The sequence below is a fragment of the Westerdykella ornata genome (genome assembly GCF_010094085.1).
Source record: "Westerdykella ornata strain CBS 379.55 unplaced genomic scaffold EI97scaffold_5, whole genome shotgun sequence".
In the NCBI taxonomy this organism is placed as follows: Eukaryota; Fungi; Ascomycota; class Dothideomycetes; order Pleosporales; family Sporormiaceae; genus Westerdykella; species Westerdykella ornata.
In genome coordinates, this window is record NW_022986855.1 from 218,722 (window position 1) to 236,028 (window position 17,307).

Genomic DNA, 17,307 nt, shown 5'->3' on the forward strand with positions numbered 1-17,307 from the left:
TTTTCAATAGCCAGTGACGAATCGGATGAAGCCCTAACCCCTTAGCGGACCCATGTATACCTCCTTCTATGCTCTGGTGAATAGCCACACCACTCCTTATCCTCCTTTATCTCTAGAATTGTCAATCACATGCCAAAAGTATCAGCTGATTGTGCCTACAAAACACAAATCCGGTTGGCATGATTATGTCCGTATCATTGTTACATTTCGAAAAGTTCCTATCGTAGATGAAGACGAGGAGTTTCGTGCGCTCTCGCTCACGATCCTTGAGGATATACGCACCGAGTTAAACGATTCATCTGTGCCTAATTCGCGCAGAAGCTATTTGTTGGACTGATCCATGCATATTGCAACGAATACAAGCCACCCAAGACATTGGAATCCGAAAGTCGATTACACTGGAAACAGCTGGCGATGAAGAATCGTCAGCTCCGGAACCCAAGTCCTCGTTCACAGAAGCAGGAAACGACCGCAAAACCAATACTCTCCTCCAGTGGACCAAATCTCAAACCAACACGTTGTACTTTATCCACAGCAAATCGCCGACGCAGGCCGAATCATCTTCCAGAGGTCTAATAACCCATATTCTTCTTCTCTTTCAAATCACAGCCGCCACAAACAAGAAGATCAAGGACTTTGAGGGAATCTCCAAGCAGCAATGGTGACTTGAAGGCTAATCTAGCTAACGCCATTACACATGACCCCTCGCCCCTCGCCTCACCCCTTCGCAGAATGAGAGGAAAGGAAGTAGAAGTGCCCGACCCAGAGCCAGGGAAGCCAGGTCCAGGCCAGGAGAAAGCAGGAGAACAACTCCATCAACACACTCCGCACACCCCCTCTTCTAGAGAAAGCCTCCAGTGCACCTAGTCCCACCCCAAAAACTCCAGTCCTTTTCATCCACCACACCCACCCATACCCCGCTCCCCAACCACCCCAACCTTACCCCTCCAACTAAGAAACCACCCTCCTCTCCTCCACCCACGTAACAGGCTTCCCATCCTCATCCCGTCCCCTCCACGTCCTCACCTCCACTACCTCCTCTTTCCTTCCCTCGTCCCTACCACTATCCCTGCCCCTCTCACTCCCACTCACAGTAACTTCCTCCCAGTCTCTCCTCCTCCCCTTCTCCTTCAAACCATCTCCATATGCCCTCCCTCCCTTTGACTCAAATGCCATCCCTCCACCAGAGGGCCCCGGCGCGCCGGCTGGAGAAAACTCTTGGGGAGATATGTTGCGACGGGGCCGCGCTCTGGGCAAAAGCGGCGGAGACAGCGTCCGAACACGAACAGTTCGATACCCAGTCCTAACGCGATCCATGTCCATGTCTTCCTCTGAGTCGACGGATGAGAGTGGAGCTGGAGGACGTGAGCGCCCTCTTCGGGTGTTGGACTCGCTGCGGCGGTAGGTCATGTGTAGTCTCTCTCTGTCAGATTCACGCTCCTTGCCTCTCCCTCTCGTTCCATCTTGTCCCCTCTCTTCTGGCATCGGGGCAGTGGGCGGTGGCAGAGGGGGAGCAGAGTCCATCCGAGGACTCGCGCTAATGTGCCTGTAATCGAGGGGAAATCTATGAGGCTCACTAGACCGGGATCGAGAGCGCCCACGAGGAGATACATATCGGACGCTCAGTCTCTCAAACTCTCTTGCTGGTGGCGAAGGGGAAACGAGGCGGCCGGGCGGCGGCAACGGAGAAAGTGGTTCTTCCAGATATGGCCTTCCTTGCGGAGGTGCGACACCGCGGCGATGATTATGGCGCTCCTCGAAGTAATCTGCCCTCGAGTAATAGTCACCGCCATCCCGATGCCTCGAGCGATACTTGAACCCACGCTCGCTATTCTCATCACCATGACCTGTCTCTGGTACCTCTGTGACACGGGTTGTTGGGCGGATAGACCGATGCACCAACGTGACTTTAGGGCCCCCAATCTCGACCGTGGTGCTCTCGATTCCGCCATCAGTAGGCACGCTCATGCGTCGGCGGTAGCTAGTCTCGCGGTCCAGATCTGTTGTCTTGAGAATTCCTCTCGAGGGTGATCGCGCACGGCGGGACACCACTGGCGGCGAGGGTGGACTCATTGAACGGTAAACCTCACGGTGTGAAGCCACCCGATCGACTGCTGCTTCGCGTTCATAGTGCTCTTCCCTCCCTCTGTAAGGGACTGGTGAGATGCTCCTCGCTCTCCTCCTCATCGGCGGCCGCGGCGGCTGTTCCTCTTCCACTCGATGGGCATTCACAGGTTCCATGAACCGTCGCGGTGGATCAAAGGAGGGAGAAGCCACGGACCTTTCCCTCCGCCTACCCCGTTCCCTCAGAGTGTAAATCCTCCGCGGCGGACTCTCCGAAGCAACGCGCATCACACGTTTGACATCCTTCACCACCTGGGGAAGAATACCTAAACCCACGTTATGCCGACTCTGCACCTCTGTGCGTACTCTCGGCCGCCCTCTCCCCTCATCCACGAACGCCTCCTCGGTCTCGTAAGCCGTGTACTTGGATCTCTCCCTCTCAGTCCGATAATAGCCGTCGTCTTCATCTCTGTCAGGCCAATCGCAAGGCTCATCCGCAATGCAGCGCCGGATACGGGTAACTTTTGTCAAGCTCTCGTCTTCATGCCTCCTACTGTAGCTGGCGCTAGTGCTGTACCCTTTCTTCTTGCACCGCCGACATACACCCTCGATGACCGGTTTCCCAGGAACCACAGGATGCGACCGATGGAAGGCTGCAGATCGCATCTGTCCGCAGATACTGCATGTATGACACAGCAAGACTGGTGTAGAGCCTGGGGCCGGCGGTCCTGGCGGAGGTGGAGGGGGAGAGGAAGCGCGATATCGACGTTCTGGCGGCGGATACTCATACTCATAAGATTTCCAATGTTCCCGCTCACGTTCGTGGAAAACATTTCCAGACAGTGACCTCGAAGACTCAGATCCAAGGGTCGCTCTCGAAGACATCCCCGGCGGCGGAGGAAACGGAGGCCTTGCAGGCGGCGGATCCGGTACCCTAGGCCAGGGCGGTCTTGCAGGTGGTGGATCCGGTATTTTGGCTGATGGCACCATCGCTGTCGTCTGTGAGGGTGGCTCGACGTATTGCCATCCGTTTGTGTAAATCGGTAGTCCTGACTTCTCTACAACGGTTGCCGTCGAAGCCCCTCCTGCAGCCTCTGGCACCGGCTGCAGTGGAAAAGTGTAGAATACGGGAGCTGTAGGGGTTGCCGAGGGGGCTGTTGAATGAGGTGTGGGAGCGACCGGGAGGACTGGGACGAGGGCGGTGCTCTGAGCAGCTGGCGGTACTGCAGCGGCGGCTGTACCTGGAGCACCTGGGGCAGCCTGAGCTGTGTTAGTTTCCCAAGAGGCGTCATGCAGCGAAATATTGACTGGAGGTACAAACATCTACGCTCTGTTAGTCATGATTCACAGTCCGAGGCAACGAAAGCCCGAGCACTTACACGGGGTAATAGTAATTGGGCCACCCATACCCATACCCATACCCGGGATACCCATATCCAAATCCGTACGGCGAAGCAACAGCGCCCGCAGTACCGGGAGCACTAGCATTATCAGGCGGACGAGCAGGCGCCGGCGCACTCCCGCCCAGGAACTCGGCATACGCACGAGCGACCTCGTCGTTATTCGCCATTGCCGAATGTCGTACGCAAGGGAAGTAGGCGCTGGCGAGGTGGGAGCGGGGAAGTGCTCCAAGCGCTCTCTGGGGGGTGTGGATGGTAGTAAGTGGAGAAGTAAGGAACGACAGAATGTGATCAGTGTGCAGCCGTGCTCCGATATGTTGAAGGAAATCGATAAAGACCAGGCCACTCGGTGTCGTAGGTGAAACAAAGGCTCGGGAGTGAGACGGCGTATTGAGCAGAGGACGGTCGTGACGACAGTTTCGTGTTGGAAGGGAGGCGCGGTGGAAGACTGACAACTACACCGCTTTCGCCTCGGGGCGCGCGCCAGGTGCACACCCCGGCGACGGAGTAGCAAAGTGGGAATGTACAGTACAAGGGCGTGAGAGGGCGCCTCGGATTTTCTGGTTGGAGAACTGCTTGAGGAATCTTGCAAGGAGAGCGTTTGGTGGGGGGTGAAGAGAGAGAAAGGTGAGAAGGGAAAGAGCGGAGAGCGAGAAGGCCAATCTCAGGCAAGACTCAACCCCACCGTGAAGACATATGAGCGTTTGCTGAGGGACACTTACTTTCCCTACCTCTTGTGAGAAAGCCGATGCTCACTCACCTCCGAAACCTATCCGCATGCACACACGCTACTCACACCTCTCAAACGACGCACTCTCACCCCCTCCCTTGGGTTTAAGTAAATCTGTATATATTTTGCTTCCCCTTGTCTTATGTCCAGGTTGTCCCTCCCAAACGCCGCACATCCCTGATGTTACAGACCAGAAGACCCTTATTAGGCCATGTTCAAAGCACTCGCTAATGCCGCAAACAATCCCTACTCCACCCTTAGCACCCTCGGGCCCTTCCTTCTCGCCGCCCGCTTCTTCTTATGCCCCTTCTCAAACGCCGTCGCGCTCTGATGATCTCTCCCAAAGTTATCCAGGTCCTTGACCTTATAGATCCGGATGATCCAGTTCTCGCTGGTGAAGGCCTCCTCAATGGTGCTGAGCTCCGGTCCCTGGGCGGGGAGTCGCGCACCACGAACTCGGTCTTGGGCCTGGCCCGCGGGGAAGAGCGAGTTGTAGTTGTAGTAGGACATCTTGTACCTGGGGAGAGGTTTAGTATCAAGGTGGGGTTCGTAAAAGAATACAAGAATGTTCCACTCACATCAAGCTGTCCTTCATCGTCTTGGTCGCCTCGTCATCAACGCGGTACTCGCCCCGCGCAGTAAAGAAGTCGCGCTCCTTGACCTCGTCAGGCCAGATGCCCTCCGCGATACGGACCATCCAGAGGAACTTGTTGATGTCGTCACCGGAGTAGCCGAGAAGACCACCAAACACGACCAAGACATAGTCGACCTCGTGTTGACGCATAATAGGATAGCTGACCTCCTCCTTTGAGCTCATGGCCTTTCCAACCGTGGCAATGTGCGTGTTGTTCCACGTGTTGTTGTCCACGAGTGTGGGACGGTCGGCCATGCCACCAATCTGGTAGCCATAGTCCCACCAAGACATGATCTTGGCATCATCGGGCGTGTTTTGCCTGAGCCAGTAGTACGCCTCGCGGTAGTCATCGATGATGTGCTGGCTACCATCCGGGAGCCTGGACGCAAGGACGACGGAGGGGGATGAGTAGGCGTTGGACGTGACCCATGTGCAGTGAAGCACAAACAGCAACAGGTACACCAAGGATGCACCCACAACCGTCAACTTCGAAATGTACGCGTAGACACCGACGACTGGGCTGCGCGTAGACCGCAATCCCTCCGGAAGAACCGCCGCCGCTGCAAGTTTTGCAGAGTCCGATTTTCCCTCCTCCTTAGCCGCAACCTTAGGGGACCTAGCGTCCAGATAGGTATCCAGGATCTGGGAGAAGGCCATTGCTGACGCCACACAGACGATAGGGGTCAACGTGAGCATGAGACGCACCATGACGCCGGCGAAGTAGCTGGCGAGGACAGCATAGATGACAACGAACACTTGCTCATCCGTCAACTTCTTGAAGCACATGTAGACGCCAGCCGGGAAGAGCCAGATCAGCATGTTCAGATCGAAGAAGAAGGCCGGCCATGCGGTAGGTTGATGCTCGGAAACGGACGCAATGATGGGGATATGAATCTTGGCATAGCCGGTATCCCAAAGTGAGTAGAAACGTCCAGTCCAGGGGGCAATGACGCCGGTGACGGTGAGAAGAACCAACCCTCCGAGAGCGACGACGAAGATGATGAGGACAAGGGCGCGGAGCAGCGTCTGGAACTGCTTGCTTGGGAGCTGGGTCCGCACATAATCGGTAAATGCGACGAGCTGAAGGAGACCGAAGACACCTATTCCAGTCAGCCGGATTTCCGACCTATTTTCTCAGATCCACTTACCCAGTGCCGACATGTGCTCGCTACTCCTGATTGGCAAGAATCCCACAAAGGGAATCTGCATACTCGCCAGCGTACCCAATGCATACCATGAAGTATAGCTGACATACAGCCTAGGGCTGTACCTCCCCATGCAAATCAGGACGAACGCATGCAGGGGCAGCAAATTTGTGATGAAGACGTATCCACCCCAAGCAGACACCATGTATCCGTAGAACAGAGCCGTCAGTGCACCCCAAAACACCGAGCCGTTCTTGACAGCCTTGATCCAGAGGAAGAAGGTGAAGACCAGCAAGAAAATGGCAATGGCTTCGTTGTCGTAGCTACCAGCTACGGAGCGCGAGATGTACCCAGGTGCAATACCCATGAAGGCCGCAGCGAGCAGACCGGCGGACGGGGAGGTGACCATCTCAGCGGTAAGGAGGTACGTCGCGAGCGCGGTGAGACCGGAGAATCCAGGGGCAAGAAGCACGCATATATTACGGATATCGACGGGGAGAGTCAGGAAGCGGAGGAGGTGGTAGATGACGCCGCTGGTGACCATGAGGCCCGGATAGAGTGTACCGCCCGTAACACGTCCGAGGGGGTGCCATGTCCCTGTTGTCGCAAAATATCAGTAAAGCGTCTCCAGTCCCGCTTGTCGGAAACGGGATATCTCCGTAGGAAAAGAAGGACGACGTACGGTCATCGAACCAGTCCCAGAAGCTGTAAAACCCATTGTTCACGAGGTACTTTGTAGCGCGGAAGTTGAACCATGGATCGACTGTTTGCCAAAGTCAGCCAAGTGCTCAGATGTTCGATTCAAGCCCCAATGAAGCCTCCAATCCAATCCCATTACTTCCAATTCCCACCCCAGTCCTCACAATTGTGAACACATACACTCATGGATAATACTCTCAAACCTAATCACGGAGAACAACCGACTCGACACGGCGGCCGCCGCAATCAGCGCCAGGATAATCACCCTCAGCAAGCCCCGAGTATTCCGGCTCGTGGCCTGCCTGAGCAATTGGTCGCCCCCGGTGGCAGCCATGGTCGAGAAAAACAAAGAAGGACGAGGGGTTGGCGGGGAGAGGGCTGCTGTTCTTCGACGACTCGCACACGCGGCCCATTGCCCAGAAGCTCCGAACAGCTAACTACAGGTGTCATCACTCGGAGAAATGTTTTGCCGACATATTGAGACCATTGGACGCCAAGATATATCACGTGCAGGGACATTCACCACCTGCATTCCCTCCTTAAATCTCCAGAGCTGCAGATCCCAAAATCCACACCCCGATGACCAAACACCACGCGGAAGCATACCAAGCTGATTCATATATTTCTTCTCCGCCTGACCCCCTCTGCAATCCGCTTGCACCGGTCTCGGCTACTGCTCGGGAGCCGGGTTATGTGTCTAATGTAGGTGGTGGCTGTGCGCATACAACAATTAAATCAGTACCGCTTCTTTACTCCGTATGGTGGGTTGCATATGATAAACAGGGTGCAAGAACAGAAGTTGTGGCTGTGGCTGTGTTCTGCAACCAGCATCCTCTACATTACGAAATGCACATGAATGGAGGGAGATTTGACTCGAGACTTGTGAAACCCCGTTTTCCAAAGTAAACTCATCATATCCACCAAATCCCTCTTACCATCCCATGAAACAGAAACCACTGGCTTGCGTCAAACATCAACGCCGACGACAAAGAGGAAAAACGAATAGATTCAAAACCAACGCCAAAAGGGGGTATCAGATTCACCGATTCCGAACAGGAGAAATGGAAAAGGAAAAGAAAAGGGATATCCGTGCGTGCGCGTATTCCAATCCCATCACAAACCTGCCTTTTCGTACCCGAGTCCCAACCATATCCATGACCGTTGATTCCCAAGCCTGCCGTTCATAGCATATCATAGCACATCATATCCAATCACATCCCAAACACCCTACCTCTGCCACCTTTTTCAGACCCCCTCCCCTTCCCCATCCCCCCTCAAAGGCCTCCCACCCCCCATGCCCCACCCAGCCTCCCCCCAAACAATCAACCCCTCCCTAACCAACCACTCCTCCAACCCCCTATCCTCCCTCCACTCCCCCACCCCAACCTCGACCCCAACCCTCTCCTTCTCCAAATGCCTCCCCACATGCTCCATCCGCTCCTCCCAACTCGCGGGCCCTACAAAACTCTTATCGCAAAAAAGGCAATTACTCCTCGGCGGCGTGTCCCTCAGCCGCAAATAGCACCGCTCCTGTACATCCTTGATGTTGTCCTCCGTGACGGGGAATTCCTTCCTCTTGGCGGGGCCGCACGTCGGGGGCGCGGCGTGCATGCGGCGGAGGTGCTGGGTGAAGAGGTCCTTGCGGTTGAAGTCGTTGTGGTACGTCGTGGACGCGTCGTGCGGGTCGACGGTTGGGGCGCACAGGTCGCAGCGCCAGAAGCCGAGTTTGATGTGTTGGGTCGAGACGTGCCGCTTCCATTCGTTTTTGGAGCGGAAGTCGGAGGGGCAGCCGTAACGGGCAAGGGGGCAGGGGAATGGGCGCTCCTTTGGAGCTCCAGAGGTGGTGGCTGCTGGTGAGGTGGGGGACTTTGTGTCGCGCTGGGAGGGGCGGCGGCGGCTGCGATTGTGATATGGTGAGTGCGGTTGGGAAGGGGAGGTGGTTGTGGAGGAGTGTGGACCGTGGCGTGCTAAGGTTTGTCTCCTGGGAGTGCGATGGGAGGTTGACCGTGTTCTCCTGTGCCTCGTGGTGGGCTTGTAGTCGGAGTCGGACTCTTCGCTCTGGGTCATGGGCAGCACTTCTTCAGCCACTTGAAGGGAATGGCCCATCTCCGGATCAGGTTGGTTGTTGTTGAAGGATTCGGATATGGTGTCAACTTGTGCGGCCTCTGCGTTTGGATAGGATGTTTCTGCCTCATAGTCGTAGTCGGATTGTACATCCATTGCCTCGAGCTCCTCCGTAGGGGCGTGAGCTTCATCATGGTGCTGCAGCTCAAGATCCTTGGGATGGACACTGTTACCGGGTAGCTGGAGTTGGGATGAATACACGCCTCCTTTAAGGGACTCGGCACCAGGGCATGCGAGTGTTTGTTGGGTGAAGGCGTCCATGGTGCCATATGGGACAGAGTGGACCGCCCCAGGAGAGGAGACGTCGTTATGCTGGGCCTGGCTCGATGTGCCTGAAGTCGAGGTGCCCTCCGGAGAGCCGCTTCGCGAGAAGTAGTGCGGGAACTCCGAGGTTGGCCAGGGCCGTCCGTAAGGGGCGTAGTATTGATGTTGAAGGTCTCGGGAAGGTTCGGTATGTACAAGCGCAGGAGGGAGAGGAGAGGGATCTCCGCCGTGAAGGAACCGCTGCAGCGGCTGCATGTTCACAACCTCCGGGTCCACCATGCCTTGCTCGAAGCCGTCTCTGTAGTACCCAAACACGGCAGGTCGCTTGGCGTAAGGTGAGAACTCGAAATCCCCATCTGACGAGAGGAAGAAGTGCTGGTCGTCCTCGAAGGCGGGGATCTGCGGAATATCTGGATACTGGAAAGGATCCATGCCGGATACTGCGAACGGCTCAGGTCTAAGCCCCCTGCAGTGATGGGTCCAAGGTTGTCGAGAATGACGCGGTGCCAAAAGTGATTTCGAATCCAAATAGCTTTTGAAGAATGAGCCAAACCTACGAGAGGAGAAGTGAAACGAACATACGTCGAAATCGAGCACCAGCTCTCCTCGGAGGAGGTCACGATGGATATATTCGTCGAGTGGGTTCAGAGGAATCAAGTGTCTTTAAGGTGACCTTGACTGGAACGACAAAAGGGGGCGAAGCAGGGACTACAGTGAGGCTTCTCAAGGGTACACAAGCAAGCAAACAGATGGTGAGTACTTGCACTGCCCTCGGACGCTGGTATTCCATCCCGTCTTCCGGAGCTGCTGGTATACTGCCATATATGTTGACGGATTAGCAGAGCCGCATGACCTCAGCCAATCAGAGGGGTGAGTTGTGAAGGAGCAATCTCAGAGGAGACGGCCCCTGCGAGGTGCATTTGGAGCATTCACCGGTGGACAGTGCACTCAGCCGGCGCATGGCCAGCCACCATTTATGACTGACGTGGGCGTCCTGCAGGTCGTAATAGGAAAGGTTATAGGGTGACGCCTCAAATGCGTGAAAAAGAAACGAAAGCCGAACACATGGAGGCAGCAAATCACTGGCAGCTCGTGCCCGACCCCCCGCCTCGACTAAGCCCGCTCCTCCTACTCGGGCCGCGTCCGGTAGAGTGGTTCGCCAACCCTCGAGCTGCTCCCTGAAGCGATGGTGCGGTGCTGGGGGGAGTTGCCAATCCAAGTGGGTGAAAGTCCTCTTGTACGGGTACGGAGCCCTAGAGCTAGAACGGGATACCAAGCAGCACCAGAAAGGCTCCCTCTATCCTCCGGACAGTCGTAGATCTCGGGTTGCAGGAATAATAAAGCCATGTTGCTATGGCCTATCTCTGCCGGTGTGTCTGTTTCTGTTTCGGCCGCACCAGAAGCGGAGGGCTCCCGTTCGGGATGTTAAAGGACGATGGCGGCGGGACATGGTGGTTGAGGAGCCACTTGCCAGGGACCTCGACGGGGACGCGCGGATTGGAAGTTCCCAGCAGCGAAGAGACGTGGAGACGGGCTGGCGCATGATGGCGTGCGCCCGATTGGAGACGGGTGCTTTGCTCCTCCCTTGGCGTCGAGTAGACCTCAGGCATGGTTGCGCTCACCGAGATGAGGCGCAGGATGGTTTCCTGCCAGGGAACTGACCGTGTGTGGTGTTGTTGAAGGCGTGTTCCCCGAGTCCAGGCACCAGCACCCACAATATCACCACGAGGCGGGCGGTGCCCTCGGTTGCCTTTCTGCCCTACGTACTGTGTACAAAGCGGGAAGGACCAGCGACGTGCAATGGTGAATTGCTGTGAGATTGTCACGACAGACCAGTCGGCCTGACTTCTCAGTTCCGGGGACGACTCCTGGCAGACCGAGAATCGTGGGGGCGTTTGGCGGCGCGACAAGTGCACGGTAGAATAAGAAATAGAGAGTATCCCGAAGATGGGGGCGGTGCGTCCCGCTGTCGTACAGGGTTGAAGTGGTCAAGGAAAGTGGTGAGAGGGAGTTGTTGGGAGCGGGGGAGTACGAAGGAGGGGCGTCTCTGCCCCTGCATCCATCATGGTCCCTCACTCTCACCTGAAGCGCCTGGCTTGCTTTTCAGCGCGCGAACAGGAAAAATAATCATTGTTGCACTTTCCACGTAAAATCGCGGATGGTTCGACCATAATGATGTCTCTTCGGCGCCTTTTGTAACAAGAAGGTTTGCTCGCCCTGCTGTGGCGGGCAACCTCTCCTGCATCTGCGGAAGCTTAATGAATACGTACATATCGCGGGGGACGGCCGAGCTGATGGATTCAATTCCCGGACTCGCCCGCCCTCGTCAGCCCTCGCCTCGATGCCGTAACCGCCGTGTCGGGACGGCAAGTGGTGGTCATAGATTTTGGATATCTGCTGGCCGTCGCCGGTCGTCGACGCTGAGCGGCACGATAGTCTAGCGCCCTGGCTGCGTCAAACGCCTCATTCTCTTCTCTTCCCCAGGCATGCCCTCCTGCATGCGATAGATACAATCATTCCTGGGCATACCTGCATGCACCCTTCCTGAGACATCCAGACGTAGCCACCACTACGAAGCCATCTTCGCCACCAGTCGCTCCTCCACCCCATCCAACACCGACCAATGCTGGAGCACCTCGAGATTCTCGGCTTCGTTTAGGAACAGCTTATCGGGATCCTGCTCTGGTCCCATGAAGCCTGCGCCGGGGTTCATCTGGCCCATCTGCTGTGCAACCTGGTTCGCCGCTGGAGACGGCCGTCAGCTCAACCCAGATAGGGATACTGATATATTCTCGCCCTGGGACTGGCTTACCGTTGTTGCTACCCAGGATGAAATTGTACACGGGCTGCAGCCCAAAGAGCGTGAGGAAATACCAGGATAGGGACGACACCCAGCGCACGTCCAAGTCCCGCGTCCCTACCCCAGACTGGAGCATCGACTTGAACTGCGGTGTGAGGGGGAACGGAAGCTTCACTGTGGACAATCTCGTTAGCAAACACGGAAATCGCCGAACTTGAAAGGTAAAAGGGATGCGCCAGGTAAAGCAAACGCCTGTCCACCAACTAGAGGTCGTACGACTGGAAGGAGATTCTTTCAAGTCGACATCTGAGCACACCCTCCGCGGAGCTGAGCGGGGCGCGAGCCCAGAAAGCGCCATCTTGAAGCCCCAAGGCGGTTGCCGAGTGATATCATGCGAGGGACGGCACACCGATCATGTCCCAGCGGTGGCCATATCCCATCTCCGCAGATCCTCGAAATAGCCTTCTTTTGATGAAAGAAGCCATGCGCGAAAAATCATGCGACTGGGAAAGTCGTCGTGACTGAGAAGCACCGTGACGGTCCAACATAGCCAAGGCCACTCCCAATACTGAAACCACAAACAGCAAAACTAAAAATGAAAACCCATTGACTTGAACGAGAAATGAATGAAAATCCAAACTTACTGATCACAAACCCCGAAAAAAACGCATTAATCCACCCCATGATCAAAGTCTGCGGCACCATCATGGCCATATTCCCCTTCATCATGCCCATCATGCCCTCCATGGCCGCCGGATCGCTCATCGGATTCGGCCTCGGCTTCCCCCTCGCCTCGGGATCCGCCAGAAACTTGCCCTCCTTGTACGCGTCCACGAGGTAGGCTTTGCGCGACTGGAAGGACGAAGGGGATAGCACCGAGGCGTTTTGCCGCAGCGAGATGCCGCGCAGGAGCGAGCGCTGCTGGCGCAGGATGGGGAGCGGTTGCTTCTTGGGCGTCGTTTGGAGGAGCGTCATGGCGTAGTGGCGGAGGATTCCGGTGAGGATCTAGGGGTTTGGTGAGAGAAGTCGGCTGGAGGGGGGTTTGGTGGAATACCATGACGACGGTGATGGGGAGGAGGATCCACCAGCTGTGGTTTCGTTAGCAACTGTAGAACAACTTTGATGAGAGACAGGATTGGCTTAGATAGTGTAATCGTTGTAGAGCAGCTCCACAACAATCCCATCTCATCATTCGCAATGCCAAACGAGTAGCTACACGCCGTCAAGAGGGGCAGACTTACAACAAGGCGGGATCCCGATGAATCGTCTGCACCACAGGCTGTGCCATCCTGTCTCTCCAATCGTCCCTGGACGACAGCTAACAACGAGAACAGTAAAGGTGGGAAGAGGAGAAGTCGAGAATAGCCTTCCGTGGTGTTGATGATGAAAGCTCCAGCCTAGCGTCCACCGCCGCACGCACCTCCGACACCGACAGGGGTCCACAAGCCGGCGATTGAGGAAAGGTGTCCAACCATCACGCTAAGCTTCAGCTTCACGACTATCACCAGCGAAAGCTACCACACCTCTCCATCCCTCACAAAACTACACCAATCCACAACCATGGCGGCACCATCAACCAAAATCGCCGTCCACTCCCTCTCCGGTATCCCCTCCCCTCCCACCCTCCCAATCCCTCCTCACCACTCACCTACTAACACTCCCCCTCAGACCTCAAAAACACCACAGACGACTTCATCCCCCTCCACCTGCACAACCTCAAGTTCCGCCAAATCCACACCAAGACCGACGTCCGCCTCGCCCTGGGCTACTCGGCCGTCCTCATCAGCGCCGCCCTCTTCTACTTTGACTGGAAATTCGGCTGGGCCGTGACGAAGCCCTGGACGGCTCCCGCAGTGGTCGCGTATTTTGTCCTGAATGGCGTGTTTACGTATTGGGTGTGGTGGGTCGAGAGTGGGCTTGTGTACGAGGGGGTGGGGAAGACGGGGAGGGTACGTCCATTTCCCTTCCTTTTTCGTGTCGTTCAAACCTGCCCTCCTACGAGGGCGAAGACGAAGACGAGATCGAGGACGAGGAAGATATCTTGCTAACTCAAACATAGATCGCAATCCGCACCTCGACCAAAAAGCACACCCCCATCTACCACCTAACCGCAACCTTCACCCCCTCCTCCTCCTCCTCTGCGACCCCGCAAACCCTCACCCTCCACCTCCCCTTCACCACCATCTTCACCTCCGAAGGTTCCTTCGCCCCCAAACCCTTCCAGCAATTCCTCGCCAGCTCCATCCCCGTCATCGGCGCCGCGGACCCGTCCAACGTCGTCGAGGAAATCGGTCGCGGGAGCGAGACACCAGCACAAGGAGGAGGCGCTTTCAATGTGAGTGCGAGCAATGCGGTGGAGATTTTGGAGCAGTTGAAGAGGAGTGCGCGGGCGAACCAGAGGACGAAGGCTTCGGGGAGTAGTGGTGCGGCGGCAGTGGGGCAAGGGGGCCAGGGGAGGAGGAGGAAGTAGGTGTTTTGGGATATGCTCGAGATGCGATTCGGATGGGATGGGAATGGAGGCGTGAGCTCGAGTGGAGAGCGGAGGGAGAAGGATGGCTTCGCTTTCTACGGGAAAGAAAGGTCTACACTTCAGGATGTATCATGAGTGGAAGGGACATCACGGCATCTGAATGGTATGCTTTGCTGATCAGTCATGTGTTCTCATTTGCATCGAACAAAGTATCTGATCAAGAGGGATAATTCCTTGCTACGGAAATGAATCGAATCGCCGAAGCCGTGCATGCGTTGATGGTCAATTTCCAATCGGACATGAAAAGGCTGGCAATAAAATGAACATTGGGAAAGCAATATGCATGAAGGACGAAACGCAACCAACAGTGTTATCCAACAGACGCCAACAATGCATATGCAAACAGGAAACTTCTCATCACCATCCAAACAACATCGTTCATCTCACCAATCTCGACTCCCATACACCCTCACCACTCCCGCCCTCTCAATGCCCCAAAATTTACTACAGGCAGCATCACTCCTCCCCCTCCTCCTCCTCCATGCCCAACCCCTCCAAATTCGCCTCCACAACCCTCCTGAACTCGGCCAGCCCCATGCCCATCTCCTTGGCCAACCGCCGCATACTCTTGATCTGCGTCCCAATATGCACCTCGACGGCCTTCTGCGCAACTCGCTCGTAGTTCTGGAACCGCAGCTCCGCTTCGCTGGCGCGTTCGGCGGAGCGCTCGAGGTCTGGGATGGAAGGCGATTTGGAGGGGGACGAGGCCCGAGGGTGAGAGAGGGGCGGGCAAGGGGACGGAGGGGTGGGAGGCAGGTCAGTGGTCGTGGTGGTAGTGGTGTTGGAGGCGTTGATGAGGCGGCTTAGGGCGTCGGTGATGCCTAAGCCGTTGAAACTGTTGGCAGCATTTGGGTCGTTCGTCCCGTTCGAGGAGCGACGTTCCGGTTCCGTTGGCCCGATGTTCTCGTTCACAATACCGGGGCCGCGGAGCAGAGTGCCGCTGGTAGGGGTTTTCAGAGCGCGGTTGCCGACGAGCATGGGTGAAAACTCCCCGTCGTAGCTCTTGAAGTAATCTTTCTCGGTGGCTGGCGCCTGGTCGCTGGGTATGTTCCTCCTATGCGCCGGGATATCTCCCGTTGGAGTTGCGTCGTAGCGACTCCAGTAAGCGTCCTCGTCGTCGGTATCGTTCTTCTCCTGGATACTATGCCGAGGGGCCTCCTCCTCTCCCGCGAAGTTATACTGGGCCCAATACGCATCCTCATCATCGTCGCTGTTCTTATCGGACGATGCGTGGGTGAGCTCTGGCACGGGCGGCGACACTGGTGACGATTGGGATACGGTATCAGCCGGTGGTGGGGTGGAGTAGCCATTGTACCCGTGAGCGGTAGCTCGCGCCTTCAGGAGCTTCTCGTCTGCCTCGTCTATGGTGCGGAACCACATGAAGCTGTCGTTCTCGTCCTCGATGGGCCGGAGCTCGGCAAACTTCCAGGCCGCTTCCTGGTTGTCCCAGAGATATGCGACTATGAGCCCAAGCGTGTTAAGGAAGAACCTAGCATGCAACGTCTCGCAGTCCGACCTCTTGTACACTGTCAGATCCGTATCCGGGAGTTCGATTTCGCCTGATGCGGGGTGGGGGCAGAGGTTGAGGCTGTTGACCAGGTCTGGGAGCTTCGACCCGATCCTGTCGTCGTGACACAGCAGTGGGAGCCACGACTCAGTGTCCTTAGATAGCCACTGTAACCGTTGGCGCAGGTCTATGCAACAGAGTTCCATGAATGTAGGAGGCGGACATCCCTTGGCCGTTCCAAGGACGGAGAGCTGCTCCAGGACTGGTGGCAGCAGCTGCCTTGGATTTGGTTGTGGGATGTCCTTCGGTGGAGCGTACAAGGCGGTGGGCATGGTGAAGGATGGAAGGTAGGTTCGGGACAGGAACGGAGCGGTGGATGTGCTCGATAGATGCGAGAAGCGCGAGGCTGATGCTGCCAATTTTCGATAAGGCGGAGGATGAATAATGCGGGAACTAGAAGCTGTCCGGGATTATTAGAATACCGGCGGATTATGCTGGAATCTATATGCGTGAGGCGTGCGGAAGCGACATAGAAGTTGAGAGGTAGAGGATCTCAGCAGAAGGTCTGCCTCAACAGTGCCAGCAAGTCGGCTCAGCGAGCTAGAGATACGAACACTTCAGCGACCAGCAGCGGGATGATGGCGGTGGAGGAGAAAGGGAAGTAGTTGAGGGGACGGTCTTGTATTGGATGGGCCAGCCATGGCGACCCGACGTACGGCAGCCGGTGGTGCGGATAGCTCAGATGGGGTGGAAGTTGGGGTTGGCCTAGTTTCCTTTTCCCCGATGGCTCGTCACGCGTCGTCGGGTCGCGATCCCCGGGCCATTGGATGCATGCCAGTCCCCATCCCACTCGGAAAAACGTAGCTCCGGTCTTGTCAGTTCTTCACGGCTCTCTTGGGTAGGTATGAACTTGTAGATAAGTTCTGCATGTTTCGCTGGTAACATTGACACGTCTTACTACAGCGCCTGGCAGATAGCCGTCTTGGGGCTTTCCTTAGACCCTCTTGCCGTGCTCAGCTCCTGCGTAGGAGTATCTATCTGGCCGGACACTGCATAAGCTACTCCGTACAACACCACTATGTGATGGGAAGCAGATATACCTCCTCCTTTTCGCATAGAGCACGATTTGAGAGGCTGTGGGGAGGACTCCATCTAAGTCGGAAGGGACTACGTGTGCAGACGAGGTAGACGAACGATAGGGGTAGATGGAGGTGATACTGTACCTAGCCTATCCACAGTAGCTCTGTGTCGAATATCTGGCTGTCGCAGAGCCAGCACACAACCCGATAAGGTTCGGCTCTTTCGAGACATGGACACACAAGTCGGCGTGACAGCGGCAGTCAGAGAAGCATGGGTGCCTCAGATGGCTCGCAGTCCGACGATGACCTCGGATATGTTTCTGAGACGTGC

General features: G+C 56.2%; 6 protein-coding genes across 6 annotated transcripts; 1 reads left to right on the forward strand and 5 right to left on the reverse strand.

Moving 5' to 3' along the window:
- Positions 1–951: 951 nt before the first annotated feature.
- EI97DRAFT_440679 (uncharacterized protein) lies at positions 952–3,634 on the reverse strand (the record flags this gene model as incomplete). The annotated part of the gene is made up of 3 exons (XM_033799653.1): positions 952–3,329; positions 3,386–3,387; positions 3,444–3,634. The coding sequence occupies 3 exons, from the start codon at positions 3,632–3,634 to the stop codon at positions 952–954; spliced, it is 2,571 nt and encodes an 856-aa protein (XP_033655708.1).
- A 659-nt stretch (positions 3,635–4,293) lies between these two features.
- Positions 4,294–7,012, reverse strand: EI97DRAFT_431441 (oligosaccharyl transferas-like protein subunit). Its single transcript, XM_033797932.1, has 5 exons — positions 6,853–7,012; positions 6,656–6,736; positions 5,977–6,570; positions 4,773–5,928; positions 4,294–4,711 (listed from the first exon to the last, which is right to left on the reverse strand). Exons 1-5 carry the CDS (start codon positions 7,004–7,006, stop codon positions 4,441–4,443), a joined length of 2,256 nt encoding a protein of 751 aa, XP_033655709.1. The 5' UTR covers positions 7,007–7,012; the 3' UTR covers positions 4,294–4,440.
- A 905-nt stretch (positions 7,013–7,917) lies between these two features.
- Positions 7,918–9,492, reverse strand: EI97DRAFT_440681 (uncharacterized protein; the record flags this gene model as incomplete). Its single annotated transcript, XM_033799654.1, has 1 exon — positions 7,918–9,492. One exon carries the CDS (start codon positions 9,490–9,492, stop codon positions 7,918–7,920), a length of 1,575 nt encoding a protein of 524 aa, XP_033655710.1.
- A 1,785-nt stretch (positions 9,493–11,277) lies between these two features.
- EI97DRAFT_431444 (uncharacterized protein) lies at positions 11,278–13,243 on the reverse strand. The gene is made up of 5 exons (XM_033797933.1): positions 13,102–13,243; positions 12,915–12,948; positions 12,505–12,865; positions 11,873–12,034; positions 11,278–11,805 (listed from the first exon to the last, which is right to left on the reverse strand). Exons 1-5 carry the CDS (start codon positions 13,146–13,148, stop codon positions 11,630–11,632), a joined length of 780 nt encoding a protein of 259 aa, XP_033655711.1. The 5' UTR covers positions 13,149–13,243; the 3' UTR covers positions 11,278–11,629.
- Positions 13,244–13,346: 103 nt separating this feature from the next.
- Positions 13,347–14,660, forward strand: EI97DRAFT_431445 (uncharacterized protein). Its single transcript, XM_033797934.1, has 3 exons — positions 13,347–13,463; positions 13,529–13,809; positions 13,920–14,660. The coding sequence occupies exons 1-3, from the start codon at positions 13,421–13,423 to the stop codon at positions 14,328–14,330; spliced, it is 735 nt and encodes a 244-aa protein (XP_033655712.1). The 5' UTR covers positions 13,347–13,420; the 3' UTR covers positions 14,331–14,660.
- Positions 14,521–16,680, reverse strand: EI97DRAFT_431446 (uncharacterized protein). Its single transcript, XM_033797935.1, has one exon. It carries the CDS (start codon positions 16,227–16,229, stop codon positions 14,847–14,849), a length of 1,383 nt encoding a protein of 460 aa, XP_033655713.1. The 5' UTR covers positions 16,230–16,680; the 3' UTR covers positions 14,521–14,846.
- Positions 16,681–17,307: the final 627 nt, after the last annotated feature.

Excerpts from the sequence above, each read along its gene's own strand:
- EI97DRAFT_431441 (XM_033797932.1), bottom strand. The coding sequence starts at position 7,006 with ATGGCTGCCACCGGGGGCGACCAATTGCTCAGGCAGGCCACGAGCCGG. Across the intron at positions 6,737-6,852 it reads TGAGAGTATTATCCATGAGT|TCGATCCATGGTTCAACTTC; the intron begins GTATGTGTTCAC and ends TTTGGCAAACAG. Across the intron at positions 5,929-5,976 it reads CGAGCACATGTCGGCACTGG|GTGTCTTCGGTCTCCTTCAG; the intron begins GTAAGTGGATCT and ends TGACTGGAATAG.
- EI97DRAFT_431444 (XM_033797933.1), bottom strand. The coding sequence starts at position 13,148 with ATGGCACAGCCTGTGGTGCAGACGATTCATCGGGATCCCGCCTTGTT. Across the intron at positions 12,035-12,504 it reads TTTTTCGGGGTTTGTGATCA|TGAAGCTTCCGTTCCCCCTC; the intron begins GTAAGTTTGGAT and ends GATTGTCCACAG. Across the intron at positions 11,806-11,872 it reads CATCCTGGGTAGCAACAACG|CGGCGAACCAGGTTGCACAG; the intron begins GTAAGCCAGTCC and ends GGCCGTCTCCAG.
- EI97DRAFT_431445 (XM_033797934.1), top strand. The coding sequence starts at position 13,421 with ATGGCGGCACCATCAACCAAAATCGCCGTCCACTCCCTCTCCG. Across the intron at positions 13,464-13,528 it reads CGCCGTCCACTCCCTCTCCG|ACCTCAAAAACACCACAGAC; the intron begins GTATCCCCTCCC and ends ACTCCCCCTCAG. Across the intron at positions 13,810-13,919 it reads GGGTGGGGAAGACGGGGAGG|ATCGCAATCCGCACCTCGAC; the intron begins GTACGTCCATTT and ends ACTCAAACATAG.
- EI97DRAFT_431446 (XM_033797935.1), bottom strand. The coding sequence starts at position 16,229 with ATGCCCACCGCCTTGTACGCTCCACCGAAGGACATCCCACAACCAAAT.